The sequence below is a fragment of the Jaculus jaculus genome, chromosome 3 (genome assembly GCF_020740685.1).
Source record: "Jaculus jaculus isolate mJacJac1 chromosome 3, mJacJac1.mat.Y.cur, whole genome shotgun sequence".
Taxonomy (NCBI): Eukaryota; Metazoa; Chordata; class Mammalia; order Rodentia; family Dipodidae; genus Jaculus; species Jaculus jaculus.
This window is the reverse complement of record NC_059104.1, coordinates 176,615,163-176,634,588: the sequence shown is the minus strand read 5'-3', so window position 1 is coordinate 176,634,588 and position 19,426 is coordinate 176,615,163. Positions and strand designations below refer to the sequence as shown.

The 19,426-nt window shown below is 39.7% G+C and overlaps 1 protein-coding gene across 4 annotated transcripts in view; it reads left to right on the top strand.

The window, feature by feature from the left end:
- The window catches only part of Sbf2 (SET binding factor 2), a 386,553-nt gene that overhangs the window by 306,303 nt on the left and 60,824 nt on the right, over positions 1–19,426 (top strand). For all 4 annotated transcript variants that reach the window (XM_045146272.1, XM_045146275.1, XM_045146274.1 and 1 more), the window contains 6 exons: positions 2,527–2,697; positions 6,127–6,389; positions 9,084–9,256; positions 11,654–11,727; positions 14,020–14,215; positions 17,948–18,075. In XM_045146272.1, the coding sequence (XP_045002207.1) occupies positions 2,527–2,697; positions 6,127–6,389; positions 9,084–9,256; positions 11,654–11,727; positions 14,020–14,215; positions 17,948–18,075 (1,005 nt within the window). The remainder of the gene's footprint in view (positions 1–2,526; positions 2,698–6,126; positions 6,390–9,083; positions 9,257–11,653; positions 11,728–14,019; positions 14,216–17,947; positions 18,076–19,426) is intronic.

Below are 19,426 nucleotides of genomic sequence, written 5' to 3'. Positions count from 1 at the left end.
CACAGAAAACATATGAACCCAATTCCAAATAATAAAATGGATCAAAACCTTCTGTCTCAAAAATGTTATATATAAATGTTATATATGATGAAATAAAATTCTTTGAAGTAGGGCTGGAGAGATGGCTTAGCGGTTAAGCGCTTGCCTGTGAAGCCTAAGGACCCCGGTTCGAGGCTCGGTTCCCCAGGTCCCACGTTAGCCAGATGCACAAGGGGGCGCACGCGTCTGGAGTTCGTTTGCAGAGGTTGGAAGCCCTGGCGCGCCCATTCTCCTCTCTCTCTCCCTCTGTCTGTCTTTCTCTCTGTGTCTGTCGCTCTCAAATAAATAAATAAAAAATTTTTTTACAAAATTCTTTGAAGTATTTTTATCTTTTAGAAGTGAAAGTAGGTTCAGACAGGTGACTCAAATCACTAACTGAAAGTTGACAATGCAAAGTCTGTCAAATTTGAAAATGTAATGTTCCATAGATTGTCATTAGAGATTTAAACTCAAAATATTAACCTTTAAGAGACAAAATGCTGGGCTGGAGATAATGGCTTAGCAGTTAAAGCACTTGCCTGCAAATCCAAAGGATCTAGGTTCAATTTTCCAAGACCCACGTAAGCCAGATGCACAAGGTAGCACATGTGACTGGAGCTCGATTACAGCAGCTGATGGCCCTGGCATGCCCATTCTCCCCTCTCCCTCCCCCAAATAAATAAAATAAATTTTTTTTAAAGAGACAAAATACTAAACAGAAGTTGATGTGGTGGTTCACACCTATGATCTTAGCACTCAGGAGGCAGAGGAGAATTGCAGGTTGCCTGTGCTGTACTAGACACTGTCTCAAAAAGAGAAAAAAAATCCTAAGTGGAAGGGAAAGCACAGCACTGTTGAATAGCATTTATTTTGTTTTATGATTTGTTTTCAGTTGTTGGGAAAGTCATTTGGTAAACAGAAAAGGGGCTTGGCACCAGACTTTGGGCCCAGTCATAGTTATATAGTCCCGCCATTCACGCAGTTATTCAGTGGCCTTAGACAATTGCTTAAACCTTCCCAAATTTGTTTTTGTTTCTTGAATTGTCAAATATAATTTTTATCTAGCAAGATTTTTAGTAGTAAAATACATGTGCAAATATATATGAATTATCTATCAACTGCCTGTAGTTAATTTTACTTGCCTCTGAGTTTATGCTACACAAAATCACAGCAGGAAGTCCGAGAAAGACCAAAGATTTGGTTTATGGTTACCTTCCCTGCCCAGATTTGGTTAGCAGAAACTGACCTTAAAGTCCAGGGTAGTCTTCTTGGGAGAACATCGGCTGGGCAGCACTCTTGGCAAGGAGGAGGCAGGGAGTGGTGAAGCAGTGGGGAGGACGCATTCTCCTGAGTTGTAAACTCAAAGTATGCCCTCGTACTGGGCATAAGCCCTAGCTGTGGGTTTTTTCACATCTTACTTAGTACATTTTTTTTAAATGCATGGTGTGATACTTAGTTTTTTTGTGGCTATTGAAATGGGACTGCTTCTCTGATTTTGTTCTCAGTGTCTTTGTCATTAGCATATACCAAGCCTACTGATTTTGTGTGTTAGTTTTCTATCCTGCCACTTCTCTGAAAGAGTTTTTCAGCCCTGACATATTTTTAGTAGAATGTTTAAATAAATATATATCCAGTTAATATTTTTTTAATGCATGATAGTGCACACCTGTAATCCCAGCACTCACAAGATTAAGAAGATTAAGTCTCAGGCTAGCCTGGGTTCCATAGCAAGACCTAGTCTCAAAGAAAAAGAGGAACTCAGGGCTGGGGAGATAGCTTAGCAGTTAAGATGCTTGCCTGCAAAGCCAAAGGACCTCAGTTCAATTCCCCAGGACCCCTGGAAGCCAAATGTACAAGGTGGCACATGTATCTAGAGTTCTTTGCAGTGACTGGAAACCCTGGAGTGCCCATTCTCTTTCTTTCTCTCAAATAAATAAAAATAAGATATAAAAAAATATTTTAAAAAAGAAAAAGAGGAACCCAAGCCAAGTGTGATGACACATGCCATTGGTTGTAGCACTTGAGGCTAAGGTGGGAAGATTACTGTGAGTTTAAAGCTATACAGTGAGTTCTAGGTTAGACTGGGCTAGAGTGAGACTCTGCCTTGAAAAGAAAAAAAGGATTCTTAAACCCAAGTAAATGAAATTTTAAATTATCAGTTTTATGTTTAGCATGTGATTGGTTTTATTGTATATCCTAATTATAATAACTACTCAGTACCTATCATGTCCACAGTAGTGCTAGATGCATTCCATATATTCTCTAATTCATAAAGTATTGTCTTTTATTTGTTAGCTCCTGCTAAAATGCATGTTTTGGTAGGTGATATAACAGACTATAAAGTATTTCATAGAAAGCCTAAGGTTGTGGGTAAGAATGAGTGCAGTACTGATTACTGAGCCATTACAGAAACTCTTTGAGCGCCTCTACAGTTAACTATGGCACCTGTGGCCTGAACAGTCCTAACTCTGCCAACCCAGTGCTGATAGAGATGATATGTCCTCACAGAAACTTGCCCCAGGAGTCAGCCAGTTTGCTTACACCTGTGTACAAGACCACCCCATTTGGACAAATCAGCAGTTTTGGGAGACAACTTTTTACAGTGCAGTGCAAGAACAAGTTCGCTCCCTGTATCTCTCAGCAAAGGAAGACAATCATGTCCCGCATCTGAAACCAAAGGTAAGCAAAGAAAGGTGCTTTGTGGGGCTGGGATTGACAGTGAGTAAAGCTCTTGCAGATCTTCCCAGGGCAAAGGGAACTCCAGCCTTTTCCTTCCCTGTATTGGGGTTGATGTTAGGGAGACCTGTAGTAAACTCCTTTATTAATTCTGTCTCAGTATTTTCCATAATGACCTCTTAATACAGCTCTTTAGCAGTAGAAATGTTTAGTTATATTTTCATGAGAACTAATTGGAAACCATTAAAGGAAATTGGATGGAAAGAATAAACCTAAAATATACCTACATAATATGTCTCTTTGCAACTTTCCTCTTTGAAGAAATGCCAAATGTAGTTCAGTGGTAGAGTGTTAGCCTGTTATGCATGATACATTGAGTTTAATCCCTAGCATTGAAGAAGAAAAATTAAAATTAACTAACTGTGGGCTGGAGAGATGGCTTAGCAGTTAAGTGCTTGCCTACGAAGTCTAAGGACTCCGGTTCAAGGCTTGATTCCCCAGGACCCACGTTAGCCAGAGGCACAAGTGGGCACATGCGTCTGGAGTTCGTTTGAAGTGGCTAGAGGCCCTGGCGTGCCCATTCTCTCTCTCTCTCTCTGCCTCTTTCTCTGTCACTTTCAAATAAATAAATAAAAATAAACAAAAAATTAATTAACTATAAAAATAGATGTAAAATTCAGTGGTCCTGTTCAAAAACATATGCCAGCAATAAATTTAGGACTTCTTTTGGATATACTTTTTGTATATTGAAGCATTTGGTACATATTTTTAAATATCAGGAAAATAAAAATTGAGAAAACTACTTATAATTTGAAAAAGAGTAGTTTTAAATATTCTAAAATGTCATTTATAAGTATGAAGTATGAAAGTGGAAAGGAGGTTATGTTGAGAGAAGGACACAAGGGTGAACGGAAGGGGGAAAGAAGAAGAAGGGAAACAAAATTTGTTTGAAAATATCATTTATTAGCTGTCTGGTTTTAGACTAGTCATGTTATCTTTCTGTATCTTTCCTTCCTGTTGGTAAAATGAATAGCTATCATGATTGCAAAATTTTAATGTTTAATATATGTAAGGCTCATTAAGAGTATTTGATATTCTAAATAATATGTTAGAAATCACTATCCTTATTAAGTGAACGTGAAGCAGACAGTATTGATTCATTTAAGAGTTATTTTATTTTGAAGTTTGATAAATTTTATTAGATTGTAGGTAGAACTTAAGGAGATAAGACAGGAGTTCTATGAAATGAAAAAAGCCCATCTAGAGACCAGACTAGAGTCTTTTAAAGGCCATTGAGCTTAATTAAGGGAAGAAACAGTACAGAGAGATCCTCAAGAGTATAAATTCAATACAGTGACTCATCACTGAATGTTCTTTTCATTTTCCTGCATTTTAAATAGGCTTTGTATAATGTAGGATAAAATATCCTAAGTACTAACAGAAACTATGTAGTCATAATCAAACATTGCTGTGCCTCTTTGCCTTAAACATGTTATGGGTATATTATTGACTATAAGAATATAAACTTTGCCCCCAACACCTCAGCACTGAAGCAGACCAAAAATGAACCCAACATGGCTCAGGGAAATCTTGCGGAAGAGGGGGCGGAAAGAATGTCAGAGTTACATGTTGGGTCATGATTTGCAGAGACATTTATCATACCAATAACTGGGGGCTAACTCCACAATGCACGACCCATTTTCATTAACAAGGAGGGTCTAATGGGAGGGAGTAGATCACAGATGAGCCTAAATAATGGTGCCAAACTGCCTGTATTCACTGAAATGAAAACTAATAAATTAAATTAAAAAAAAAGAATATAAACTTTAATAACAAATAGAAAAGACATAGGTCTGGTATCACAAATTATTATTGTACAATTGTGATTTGTTTGCTTAACTTCATTTAAAACTCATTTTTCTTTCAGTACACCAACTGTACTTATGGTGTACTTGTAACAGATGAAAAGACTGTGGGACTAGGGTCATGCCCCAGAAATAGACTATCAGGGAACTTTTGATAGTTTTCATAAGCAGTTATAATGCTAACATTAATATTGATGCTAACATTGTTATAGCTCAAAAGCATTATAGAGCAAATGTGTCATAGATATTGAGTATTCCCCTCTTTAAAAAAATCTGCCTACCCCAAAAGGCAACATAGTGCTGAGAAGAAGGGATGGAGGAGTGTCCAGCACTGAAACATCTCACACCCTCCAAGGCTCAGGGTCCACTGTGGAAGAGGTGGCGGAAAGAATATAAGAGCCAAAGGAAGGGTAGGACTGCTTACATACAACTGTCCAGACAGAAATTGGCCTCAATATCCAAGACCTCGCCGTGCTTAGCAGTACCTATACAAGACCCTCCTAATAGAAGAAAAAGATGATAACATCAAATTAAAAGAGAGACTAATGGAGAGAGGGAGAGGGTAAGATGGAGAGCAGAGTTATGAAGGGGAAAGCGGGGGAGGGAAGTACCACGATTTGTTGTCTGTAAGTATAGAAGTTGTCAATAATAATAACATATATATATGTATATGGTCTGTCTATGAACCCTATATTAGATACAAGTAAGACTGTAGGTGTTCTAGCTCTCTGTACATCATAAAATGCAATGCAGGAGTAGGTTGCTGTTATCTCTTCACATTTCTGCCTACTAGTAAAGAGCCTTTCACAATCCAGTACTCACCTATATGCTCATGTGTAGGATAATGCTTGGCTACCATATGTACAAGGAAATCTGGCTACACTTTTTTTTGTAACCTTGGTCATTTCATTTTTCAAAGAGCAGAAGAGAAAGAAACAGCAGAATTTTAGCAAATGCTACTGGAGTATTCATACATGTGCAGTTATGGAAACTTTAGGTTAATAAACTGTTGTAGCTACTAGCTCTAAAGAGATGAAGCCGTCAGGTTACTTAAATGCAGTGAGGTGTCAGCAGGGAGAAATGCGTCCATCCGTTCCTAGGGTTTGCTTGTTCCAATGACGGCATATTGGGACAGAGAAAAAAGGCTAGGTTTTATTTTGTGGCAGTTGGTATGTTTGGCTTTTCACTTCTGCTCATACTGGCATTTAACAGATGTTTCTTGTGATTTTCAAGAAACTCAGCCCAGCATGGTGGTCATAACTGTCATCCCAGCACCTGGAAGGTACAAGCAAAAGGACCAGCATTATGCCCAGCTACATAGCAAGTTCTAGATGATACCCTGTGTCTCAAAAATAAAAAGCAAGGGAAAAAAAGAATTTTCGTGATTTTAAGTAGTCTTTTTATTTTTCTTAAAAATAACATATGTTGATAAATATAGTGAAGCATATGGAAGATTCCTAAGAGATGATCTAAATTTAAACATGAGTGCATTTAAGACAAACGAGTTTCTGAAGCTCAGATGAGTGACAGATATTCTCTCTTGGCTCATTTTTACCTTGTTCTCTAGGACAAACCTCCCAATGACCAATACCAGGAGAAGACAGCGATGGACCTGGCAGCCGAGCAGCTACGCCTCTGGCCTACTCTGAGCAAATCCACTCAGCAGGAGCTGGTGCAGCATGAGGAGAGCACTGTCTTCAGTCAGGCCATTCACTTTGCCAACCTCATGGTTAACCTACTAGTTCCACTAGACACAAGTAAAAACAAGCTCCTGAGAACAACAGCACCGGGAGACTGGGAAAGTGGGAGTAACAGCATTGTCACCAACAGGTACTGAAATGTGGACATCAGAGAAGCCCTCCTCCTCCTCGTCTTCAGGCTAATTGTGGCCTAGCAGAAGTGTTTTTAGCAAATATTCTTGAACATATTTTTAAACTATTTTCCCATATCTCAAACTTGCTCAGCCTTTCTCTGTTTGAGAGACCTTCACTTTATGCCACTATTCTTTTTTCTTTATTATTTATTAACAACTTCAATGATTGTAAACAATATCCCATGGTAATGCCCTCCCCCCTCCACTTGCCCCTTTGAAACTCCACCCTCCATCATATCCCCTCCCCCTCTCAATCAGTCTCTCTCTTATTTTGATGTCATGATCTTTTCCTCCTATGGTCTTATGTAGGTGGTATCAGGCACTGTGAGGTCATAGATATCCAGGCCATTTTGTGTCTAGGGGGAGCATGTTTTAAGAAGTCCTACCCTTTCTTTGACTCTTACATTGTTTCCATCACCTCTTCCGCAATGGATCCTGAGCCTTGGAGCCCTGCAATAGAGATGTTGCAGTACTGAGCATTCCTGTCACTTTTTTCCAGCACCATGATGCCTTCTGAGTCATCACAAGGTCACTGCCATCTAAACAGATTCTCTACCAAAAGTGAGAGTAGCATTAATATATGGGTATGAACATTAAGAGAAGTGCTTACTGGGCAGTTTGATAAGCATAGTATATACATATAACCAGACAGCAGCAGACAATATACCCCTAGGACTCATGCCTACCCCTGTTGTAGGTTTTCAGTATCAGGGATATATTCCCTCCTATGGAGCAGTCCTCCAGTCCAATTAGAGGTAAGTTGGTTTCCACCATGACAGGCATGCCACTATTGCACCTCTTGGCTCATCTGGCCTACCTGGCCAGATATAAGGCTTGCAGTGTCCACTGTTGAGTATCTTCACTGGTGATGTCTCTCTCACCCATTGAACTGCATGCAGAATGGGTTCTTCCAGCTTTCTGTCAGCTGGTCTGCATGGAGGAGGTTATCAGCTCAGTTCCAGCAGGATTTCTCAGTGCGTTTATGTCGCTCTTTTTAACCTACACCCCCATATTCTTCTCTTGACCTAATCTTCCAAAAGTCTCACTCAGTACTGATCCAGCTCTTCAGTTATACTTGGCTAAAGCAATTTATAGAAAGTTCTCCGAAAAAGCAGCTTCCTGTCAAAGTGATTGTTTCTCCGTCCTATTTCTCATTATCTTGTATTAGTTACTTTTTAGTATGATAGCCAAAACATCTGAAAGAAAGGACTTTAGGGAAGAAAAATTTATTTTGAGAGTTTCAGAGGAGTCCATCAGTGGTTGTTTTGCCCCAAGAGTAAGCATGGGCAGAACATCATGGTAGCAAGAATTTCTGGTAGAGAAGCTTCACTTCATTGCATATAGGAATCAGAGAGAAGGGATATAGGAAGTAGCCAGAGTAAGCCCCCAGCGGTCCCGTCCTCGATTGTTTCTGCCTCTCATCAGTTCCAGCCTATAATGGATAGTTCAGAGCCATCGGGATCCAGTCCCTTCCTAGAGCCCATCCACTGGCAGCCATGCTAGCCAATATGGAATTGGCATTTCACACACAGTCACTGCATATATTTCTTCCTGTGGAGTCTCTAGTTCATCTTTTGATTATTTTATATGAACAGCATAGCCAAGGACCTTATCCCTTCAAGCCTCTTACCGATCTTCCTTCTATATACCCTACTGCTAAAAGCATTTCCTAAAATGATGCTTTTACTTTTATTTATGTTCTACTGCCCATGTCACAAGACTATTTCATCAGTTCTGGACATATCTGCTACATTTTTAAGATCATCTTTGACTTGTCCTCAGCTTAATCTTCCCCTCCATTTTCTTCATTATGACCCTCAAATAGCCATATTTTCCTTTTCTTTTAAAATCTTAATTATTAATAGCCATGCTCTCTTTAGCCTATATAGTGAATGGCTAGGATGTCTAAGTTCTTTGATGGTTTGGGATGGTTCTTAGCTTCACTTAAATACTCACTCAGCTAATGTAGTTGACTTTAGAAGAAAGACAAGCAAGTAAGTTAGAACAGAGAAACAAATGAGACCTTGCTGTGACTAACAGTTGTATAGCAGGAGCTAAGTAAGCAACATGGGCTTATTCAGAGCCTCCACATCTGCTCGCCCCTTCATCTTTCATGATTTTATCACTTACAGAAAACTAATGGCCTCACAGTGGCCCAAAAGTTAAGATTTTATTTCATGGGAGGCGGGGCTGGCAGGATAAGGGTTCATAGCAGAGTTAGTTTGGTTCTTCCCTACTGAAGAACATGCAGATTGCTGCAAGGAATTCTCTTACTCTGCCTGCCAAGGCACGTCTTCCACAGTCACCAAAGATAGCCATGTGACTCTGCCCCTCTGTAACAATTAGCTTGCAAGTATACAATTTTTTGAGAAGGAGGTTTAAGTAGTAGGAAATAAATGACATAATCTCCTTGTTTTCTATCCTTCCTGAGTTACTTTGAGTAATTCTTATTAGTCGCCCTTTACAGAAAAAAATCCTGTTGCGATGGATAATACTGAAAAGTAGGCAAGTAGACTATCATATTTCACCACTGCCCCTCATTATAGGAGTCATTGAATTGAGTGAGCCCTCCTGGCTCTGTAGATTGGCTATGATAGTGTGGTCATTTGCTATATTTGAGTCCTGATAATATTTCTTTCCTTGGCTCTCAGTATTGCAGGGAGTGTAGCTGACAGTTATGATACAGAGAGTGGGTTTGAAGATTCAGAAAACAATGACATTGCCAACTCTATTGTGAGGTTCATTACCCGATTTATTGACAAGGTTTGTACAGAGAGTGGCGTGACTCAGGATCACATCAAAAGCCTTCACTGCATGATACCAGGTAATCACTTTGCAAAAATTTAAGACTCAGAATATTGGAGATAATTGAATTCCAACAATAAGACCTGTAATGCTGTAATTTATCCATATTTGTTTAACTTCTATTTTGTTTGTTAGTTTATTTATTATTTCTGTATTTATGGAGGGGGGCTGGCTTGCTAGGGCCTCTTGACACTGCAAATGAACACCAGACACTTATGCCACTTTTTGTGTCTGGCTTATGTGGGTGGCTTGGGAATTAAACCCAGGACAGCAGATTTTACAAGAAAACTATGTGAACCACTGAATTATCTTCCCCACCTTCTAGTTTTTTCTTTTTTTGTTGTTGTTATTTTATGCTATTTTTTACCTCAATTGTTGTTTTATATCCTAAGACAAGGTATCATATATTGCAACATAGCCTCAAACTTGCTATATAGACTAAAGCCAGCCTTGAACTTCTGCTCTTCTGTCTCTACTTCCCAAGTACTGGGATTATAAATGTGTATCACCACACCGTGTTCAAAAATATTTTTACTGGGCTGGAGAGATGGCTTAGCAGTTAAGGTGCTTGCCTGTTAAGGCTAAGAACCCATGTTCTACTCTCCAGATCCCATGTTAGCCAGATGCATAAAGGTAAGACACATACAAGGTTGCACATGCCCACTAGTGTCTGGCGTTCAGTTGCACTGGCTGAGGCCTTAGCATGCCAATTTTCTATTTCCTCTCTCTCTGTCTCTCTCTCACTCTCTTAAGAATATATAGATATGGGGCTGGAGAGATGGCTTAGCGGTTAAGCGCTTGCCTGTGAAGCCTAAGGACCCCGGTTCGAGGCTCGGTTCCCCAGGTCCCACGTTAGCCAGATGCACAAGGGGGCGCACGCATCTGGAGTTCGTTTGCAGAGGCTGGAAGCCCTGGCGCGCCCATTCTCTCTCTCTCCCTCTATCTGTCTTTCTCTCTGTGTCTGTCGCTCTCAAATAAATAAATAAAAAAATTTAAAAAAAAGAATATATAGATATGTATGTATATATGTATATTATTGTGTGTGTATGTGTGTGTGTGTGTGCGCATGCAGGCACATGCATACATGTGATTGCCAGGATCTCCTGCCTCTGTGCAAATCAGCATCAGGTGCTTGCACGACTCTTTGCACCTGGCTTATGTGGGCAGCTTGGGAATTGAACCAGGGCCAAGGCTTTGCAAGCAAACACCTTTACCCACTGAGCAATCTTCCTAACGCCTCAAACATTTCTGAAGGGTCTGGAGAGATGGCTCAGAGGTTAAAAGTACTTGCTTGCAAAGCCTAATGGCATGGGTTCAGTTCCAAAGTACCCACATAAAGCCAGATGCACAAGTGGTGCATGTATCTGGAGTTCATTTGAAGCAGGACTAAGCCCAAGTATACCCATTCTCAGTCATATTCATTCTCCTTCTCTCTCTCTGCTTGCAAATAAATAAAACTTTAAAAATATTTTTAAACCAAGGTAAGATTTATATATAGTGTAGAGTTGCATTAATTTCTGTTCACAGTGTTTTGCAACTATCATTTTATTGCCAAAATGTTTTTATCACCTCAAATAGATATTTTCTAACTATTATGTAATAAATCCTATTTCTCCAGTCCCCAGCCCCTGGGGATTCCCTTTTGTTTTGTTTTATTTTGTTTGAGGCAGAGTCTCACTCTACCCAGGCTGAACTTGAATTCATGGTAATCCTCCTGCCTTAGCCTCCAGAGTGCTGGAATTAAAGGTGTGTGTGGGCTGGAGAGATGGCTTAGTGGTTAAGAGCCTTGCCTACAAAGGATAAGGACTCGTGTTTGACTCTCCAGGTTTCACGTAAGCAGATGCACGGTGATGCAAGGGCGCACGTGTCTGGAGTTCGGTTGCAGTGGCTGGAGGCCCTGGTGCGCCAGTTCTCTCTTACTCTTACTGTCCCATAAAAAAAAATAGATGTGGACCACAACACCCAGCTAGGAATATCAAATCTGCTTCTATCTCTATGAACTTTTCTATTCTAGATACTTCAAGAAAGTGGAATCACTTCAACTTTTGTTAGCCTAGCAATATTTTCAAGGCTTATCCATATCTCAGAGCTTCATTTGTTTATAGTGGTTGAATAATGTTCCGTTGTATGTATATACCATATTTGTTTATCTACTGCTGGCGGATTCTTGGAGCAGTTATGAGTAATGGTGCTATGGTTATTCACATTCAGGTATCTGTCTGAGTACCTAGTTTCAATTCTTTGTGTTGTATATGTAGAAAGAGAACTTTATGGCTCATATGGTTATTATGTTTAACTTTTTGAGGAATAAAGTTCTCACAAATGTTGGTTAGCTTTCAATTCTGACATCTCTGGAGTTTGTTTCAATGCTACTTGTTCTATGCTCTTTCATTTTGAGCATTCTGACTTCTTCTAGGAATTGTAGCTATGCACATTGAGACACTAGAAGCGGTTCATCGAGAGAGCAGACGACTGCCACCTATACAGAAGGTAATTATTACACAGAATGCTCCAGAGAGTAATAGCTCTTCTCAAAAGCAGCAATGATAGACTACTGTGTTCTAGGAAGTTCCTTCTCTTAACTGTTTACAGGCAAGTTTTAATGATGTGTTAGACTTTCAGAGGAGTTTGTCATATAGAACTTAATAAAAACGATATTGCAGTGGGGATGGTACCCTTCCTGGAACTGAACAAGAATAGTACTAACCTTTTCTCAACTTTGTAAATCATGAATAATTCTAACTCCCAAGCCCAACTCCAAGCTTTATGTCTATGTAACCCCTCTAAAATAAAAATATTTAAGGCAATTCCTATAAAAGTAAGGCAGAATCTATAAAAGTAGGTTTAGAGCTGGGGAGATAGCTCAGTTGGAAAAGTACTTGCCTTGCAAGCATGAGGACCAGAGTTCAATCCCCAACACCCACATTTAAAAAGCCTGACATGGTATTATATTATACGTTTGTAAACCCAGTGCTAGGTAGGTGGAGACTGTCAGGTCCTTGGGGCTCACTGACTATCCAGTTTCAGGCCAAAAAAGGTAGACAGCACCTAAAAAACAGCAATGTACGCGCGCGCGCGCACACACACACACACACACACACACACACACACACAGGAGTAGGTTTCTGAATCCCGCTGTGTAAAACAACTGGCAATTCTGTTAAAAAAAAATGTATAGTCCCTGGACTGGAGAGATGGCTTAGCAATTAAGGTATTTACTGGCAAAGCCAAATGACCCCAGTTCAATTCCCTGGGACCCAAATAAGCCAAATGCACAAGGTGGCACATGCATCTGGGGTTTGTTTGCAGTGGCTAGAGGCCCCAATGTGCCCATTCATATTCTCTCTCTCTCCCTCCCTCTCTCCCTCCCTCTCTCTCTCTCTCATAAATAAATAAATAAATATATATATATATATATATATATATATATATATATATATATATATATATATATATATATATATATATATATTTAAATGTGTAGTCCTTGGCTTCCTGAATTGGAGTAAGACATGGCCTGGAAAGTTGGATTTTAACAAGTGCTTAGATGATTATTTTGCTGCTGGACTGAAACCAGTTTCTTGGCTACATAGCTTAATTATTAAAAATACATTTAGGAGCCAGGTGTGGTGGCACACGCCTTTAATCCCAGCACTTGGGAGGCAGAGGTAGGAGGATCACCATGAGTTCAAGGCAAGCCTGAGACTACATAGTGAATTCCAGGTCAGCCTGAACTAGAGTGAGACCCTACCTCAAAAATAAAAATACATTTTGGACTGGAGAGATGGCTTAGCAGTTCAACGCTTGCCTGTGAAGCCTAAGGACCCTGGTTTGAGGCTCGATTCCCCAGGACCCACGTTAGCTAGATGCACAAGGGGCCTCACACGTCTGGAGTTCGTTTGCAGTGGCTGGAGGCCCTCTGTCTCTCTTTCTCTTTCTCTCTGTGTCTCTCTCAAATAAATAAATAAACAAAAAAAATTTAAATAAAATAGATATAAAAAAATTATTTTAAAAAATACATTTAAAGGGAAGATCAGAGGCCAGGAAGATAGGAAAAACAGTTCTCAGAATCCTAATACACAATGATAATTAGACTTTGAATTTCACATTTAGTTCTAAGCTTACTACAACCTGAAAAAAAGAACAATGCTGTTCTAAGTAGTTTTGTTGCTAAATAAGAAGTAAACATTAGACCTTTAGGAAAGACGTTTACCTTTGCCCTAATCTCCTAAGAGGCATCTGTATCATGTGGCTCCTCATGTATAAACTGAGTCAGATTTCTCATGTGTGACAATGCTCATTACTTGGCCAAGAAGGACAGTTGTTTTTACAAATACATTTCAATGTTTGCTTATTCAATTTAGAAGAGCAATAATGTTCATGTAAAGTTCCAGCATAAAAGAAGTATGTTGTACAAAGTAATGTCTCCATATTGTCTCCCTACCCTTGTGTCCACATAAACCTTGAGAGCACCACCTTTATCATTTTGCTCATAGTCTTAACGTTTTCCTTAAACATTCTCAATACTTCATTGTCAAGGTTACACAATGATTGTTTGAAGGACGTTTTAAGCTTTGAGTTATTTCCAGTGATTTTTATATCAAACGGGCAATGCTGCAAGGAGTCTTTGCATACTTTGACTTTGCAGCTTCATTTCTACTTCCCAAGTTTTTTTTCTCAGTTTCTTTCTCTCATGAAGTCTGGTGTATAGTGTTTGGGACTATAAATGAAAGGTAACCTTCACCACAAGAGTTGCTTTTAAAATAATTTCTCTGTTCTTAGCCCAAGATTCTGAGACCGGCTCTACTGCCGGGAGAAGAAATGGTTTGTGAAGGTCTTCGAGTCCTGTTGGATCCTGATGGCAGGGAAGAAGCCTCTGGAGGCCTTCTTGGAGGTCCCCAGCTCCTGCCAGCAGAAGGTGCTTTGTTCCTCACCACATACAGAATTCTCTTCAGAGGGACACCACATGACCAGCTAGGTATGACTCAGCACAGGCCATCAAGACATAGGTATCTGTATGGCATGCAAGGTTTTCATTCAGTCTCTGCAATGATTTGATGATTATTTCAAATCCAGAATATGCTTTTGGCTACATAGGTGAAAGGATATTTGTGTGTGTCAACAGGAATGATAATTTAGGCCATAGATGTTTTTGTTTGAAGAAGGAAGAGAATCTTCTCATCAGTAAATCAAGGGTTTATTTGTTGAAATGATTATAATTACATGAGATAGAGTATTATGGCCTAGTGATATCATAGTATCTAGTTGCTAAATATGTCCCCTGATGATTTGTTACTCTAGCTTTCTAAATTTGTCCCCTGCCCGTTTGCTCCATTTAAATGTTCTTGCAGATGCATGGTCTTGTTTGTGGAAGGACTGCTAAGCCTCACAGAGTTGGACAGCCCTCACTAACCCACTGTCCTCTTATCCCAGTGGCGTTAATCCTACTGCTCTCATGAGAGACAGCTCTTCAACTCACTGAGCCCTGTGTCATAGTCAGCTCCATGCTGCTGGGCTGGACCTCCAGAGCAGACGCAGTTTATGGGAGGAAGGGGTTTATTTCAGGCTTACAGATCCGGGGGAGGCTCCGTAATGGTGGAAGAAGCGGCCCCTGCAGATCCACGCAAAGAAGAAACCACCAGCAGCACCACAAGCAAGCACACACCGCAGAGCCCAGGCAGAGCCCAAGCCCTTTGCACACCTTAGGCTGGAATTCAGGTCTGCCCCCAGTAACACCTTCGGGCTGGACCCCAGGGTCTACCCACAGTGACTTCTAGCCAGGCAGCTGGAAATCCAAGTGACATCTCTAATAAAACATTTGAATCTATTGGGGGACATAAATTCAAACTACCACACCCTGTGACTTCTGCTTTCTATTTTATTCTCCTCTATAAAGCCTCCCTACTGGAAAAGAATAGCATGTTTATCCAGAATTAATCAGCATGGTCTTAAAATCACTGCAATCTCTATTGAAAATGTTTTCCCCATGGGAAAAGTACATGTGGTTTCAGGCAAAACTACTGAGCACCAAGTCAAAAAACTCAAATTTAGATTGCTATTGGTCAATCTTGATAAGTAAATCATCTAGCCTCTCCAAACTTTATCTTCTTTTATAATGCTAGGGAATTGAATTTCTTGGTGTCAGTGATTCTCAACCTTGGCTGCATGTTTGAATTATCTATGGAGTTTTTTTAAAAACAAATACTGATTTCCAGACTCAACCCTCAAATAGTCAAATCTGAATCAGATACATAGAAATCAGGAAAGCCATGCATGTGTGCATACACGTGTGTGCATGCACACACAAACACACACATATACACACGCACAAATAAAAATTTATTTTTAAATGACAAAATTTTTCAACCCTCTCTTGTGTTTCTATACATATTACATTTGTGTCTAAAAGCAAATGTTATTTTTTTGTTTAAATATTTTATTTATTTGCAAGGAGAGAAAGAGAGAATGGGTGCACCGGCACTTCTAGTCACTGCAAACAAACTCCAGATATATGCATCACTGTGTGCATTTGGCTTTACATGGTAGTGGAGAATCAAACCTTGGTTGTTAAGCATTGCAGCTAAGCAAGCACCTTAGCCACTTAGCTATCTCCCCAGCCCAGCAAGTATTATTTTTAAAAGAAACTATACAATATAGATTCAGTATCTATTATCATAAATGTCAGGACCCAAAAGCATTTCTAATTTTAGGTTTTTTTTTTTCATTTTCAAAGATTTCCATAGATTTTGTCAGTTGAGCAACCTTAATCTCAAACTTGGGGGCTGGAGAGATGGCTTTGCGGTTAAGTGCTTGCCTGTGAAGCCTAAGGACCCCGGTTCAAGGCTCGATTCTCTAAGACCCACATTAGCCAGATGTACAAGGGGGCGCACACATCTGGCGTTTGAGGTGGCTGGAGGCCCTGGCATGCCCATTCTCTCTCTCCATCGCTTTCAAATAAATAAATAAAAGTATACAAAAAAAATTTTTTAATCTCATACTTTATGAGTATCAGTTCATATTTTTGATTTTCAGATTAGAGGTGCTCAATCTGTACTTGTAAGTTTTAATAGTAGGGCTTTTGTGAGATTAGTAATCATATTATATATGTAAGTATATGTTGTACACATATAAGCATGAGGTAATTAGGAAATTACTTAAATTGCTATAATTTATCCCTTTAAAAAAAAAACTAAGCTAGACTTAATACCATGTTTTCTTGGTTTTTTTTTCCTTTCAAATTTTGTGTTCATGTTTTAGAAAAATTATCTTTAACAGAGAAAATCTTACTTGATTTTTTTTCTTTTGTTAAATTTCTAATTTAAAGCTTCTCCTTTAGTCATGGTAATTTTGCATGTGCTATCTAGGCATTGGTTATTTAACATATCTTGGACTTAAATTTTATGCACATCCAGGCTTTGCTTAGCTTATGAGTATAAGCTTAATACAAGTGGACAGTCAGGATTTTTCAAGTTAGAGATTGACAGATCCAGAGAGTAAGGAATTCTGGATGTAACAGTAAATAGATTTCCAAGACAGCTAAACGTGGTTCCGATCTCTCTCTGGCTACTAGCTTTGAAGCTTCCTCAGCATTGCTTCTGTCCCCAGGTACACTGTCTAAAGTGCCTCTTTCCTTCCCTCTTTAAATCGAATCCCACCCTCTCCTCAGACTCAGCTTCGCTCTCACTTCCAGAAATTACATTTAACATTCAGAGATCATCTCCTGTTCTGAAACACACAAATCACTGTTTTATCTCTTCCCTTGAGCCTAGGAGCCACTTACATAGACACTATGCACATAGGGCTCTCAAGTGGAGAACTGGAAGCTGTCCAAGGGACGTTTTGTGCTTGTTACTTCTTTTCTAGACTTTTCTCTTTATAACCTCAGGTAGTTGATATTTTCCCATTCTTTAAAAAATGTTTTTAAATTGTTACTTGCACACATGTGTGTGTATATCAGGGTCTCTAGCTGCTACAAACCAACACCTGTCCGGCTTTACATAGGAGACTCAGAAATTGAACCCAGGCTGACTGGCTTTGCAAATAAACACCTTTAACTGCTGAGCCATATCCCCAGTCCTGATATTGTCCCATACTTGTTTTAGTGTTTGAACTTCTAAAAACTTGGCTATATATGTCTAGTCCTATCTTCCAAAGACATATTGTAAGATGTATAGTATACTAGTTTTTACTAAACATGGAAATAAACTTTAAAAATTTGTTCTGTTGCCAAGGCATGATAGCTTTCAAGCTTGTAATATCAGTGCTTGGGAGGATGAAGCAGGAGGGTCATGAATTCAAGGTCAGTGTGGGCCACATAGCAAGACCCTGCCTCAAAAACATTTGTTTTGCTTTATCCTTAATTAAGTATCTTCACTATCTTTTCAGCATGTAAGGTGGTTTTTTTTCTGTATAAACTCTTTTCTTGTTGTAAAATTGCCTTAATCCAGATAATCTTGTGTAGCACACAATGGGCTCATAGGTTGAAGAGGTAGAAACAAGGCAGGCAAGTTGTGACAGCTCCTTCACACTTGGGAAGGAGGCGTCTCAGGAGTGAACTGCTATGCAATAAAACTACTGAGCCAGCTTCTAGGGTCATGGCGTTCTCTCACTGTGTTTCTGGGCATGGTTATCTGCAGGTACATTTCTTCAGTGAATGCTAGACTTGAGCTTTAAAGTGCTGCTGCTGAGTGTGTGTCGTGTGTCCCCACAGTAGGTGAACAGACAGTTGTACGGAGCTTTCCCATTGCCTCCATCACCAAGGAGAAGAAGATCGCAATGCAGAACCAGCTGCAGCAGAACATGCAAGAAGGACTGCAGATTACGTCAGCTTCTTTTCAGGTACAAACTGAATATCCTTCATCTCATACTTGGGACCATCAGTGTTTTAGACTTTAGAATATTTGCATAGACTTTCTTGCTTGAGCATCCCTAATTCAAAACTTGAAAATCACTCTGCTATCCAAAACTTTTTGAGTTTCGAATTATAAGAGTTCAGAGAGTCTCATAATTCAGATACTCAGTCCGTATTAAGAAAGAAATCCAAGCTAAGGAAATGGTCAGTGGTTAAAGGTGCTTGCTTGCAAAGCCTGCATTCCCCCGTTCAATCCTCAGCACCTGTTTAAAGTGGGCTACAAAGTTGTGTATGTGTCTGGCATTTGTTTACAGTGGTAAGAGACCCTGGCACACCCATATATACACACACATGCAAGTAAATAAGTAACTAAAAATGGTTTTAGAAGAAAGAAGGGTATTCTAATATCCAAAAGTTTTCTACAAATCTATTGTTGTGACTACTTTGTGGTCCTAGGACCAGAAATTAGAGGATGAACAGAATGAAGGGGAGTGTCTGGGAGGGTTGCCTTCAGCTGAAGAAACTCGTGAATAGTTTTGTATTTAGCCCTCTACTTCAGGAGATCCTTGGCCCATCTAAGAACACTAAATATTGAGTTTATTGGTACAAACACACAGTCACTCTTGATCTCAGGCGACTTATTCCTTAATGCCTGCTTAATAAAGCCTTTAGATTTAAAAAAAAAAAAATGGCTGTTTCGGGGGGGGGGAGGTACCTATGGATCTTCTGTGGAAAAAGTAAAACTCAAGAATGTACTGTTGGGCTAGAGAGATGGCTTAGTGGTTAAGCGCTTGCCTGTGAAGCCTAAGGACCCCGGTTTGAGGCTCAATTCCCCGGGACCCACGTTAGCCAGATGCACAAGAGGGCGCATGTGTCTGGAGTTCGTTTACAGTGGCTGGAAGCCCTGGCACGCCCATTCTCCCTCTTTCTCTCTACCTGCCTTTCTCGCTCTGTCTGTTGCTCTCGAAAAAATAAAAAATGAACCAAAGAAAATTTTTTTAATGTACTGTTATTAGGATTGAGTAAATCCTTACCAAACAGGCATTTTGTAAGACCCTGAACCTATCAAAACTTGTAGAAATACTGGTGAAAACTGTACCCTGGGAAAAGTAACCTTTTCTTAGTTTTTCCTTCATAATACTTTATTTATTTGAGAGAGAAAAAAAAAGGGAGAGAAAATGGGCACCTCAGAGCCTCTAGCCACTGGAAACGAACTCTAGATGCATGTTGGGGAATTGAACCTGGGTCCTTAGGTTTTGCAGGCAAGTACCTTAACCACTGAGCCATCTCTCCAGCCCAGTTTTTTTCTTTTTAAAATTCACAGTCTTTAATATTTTG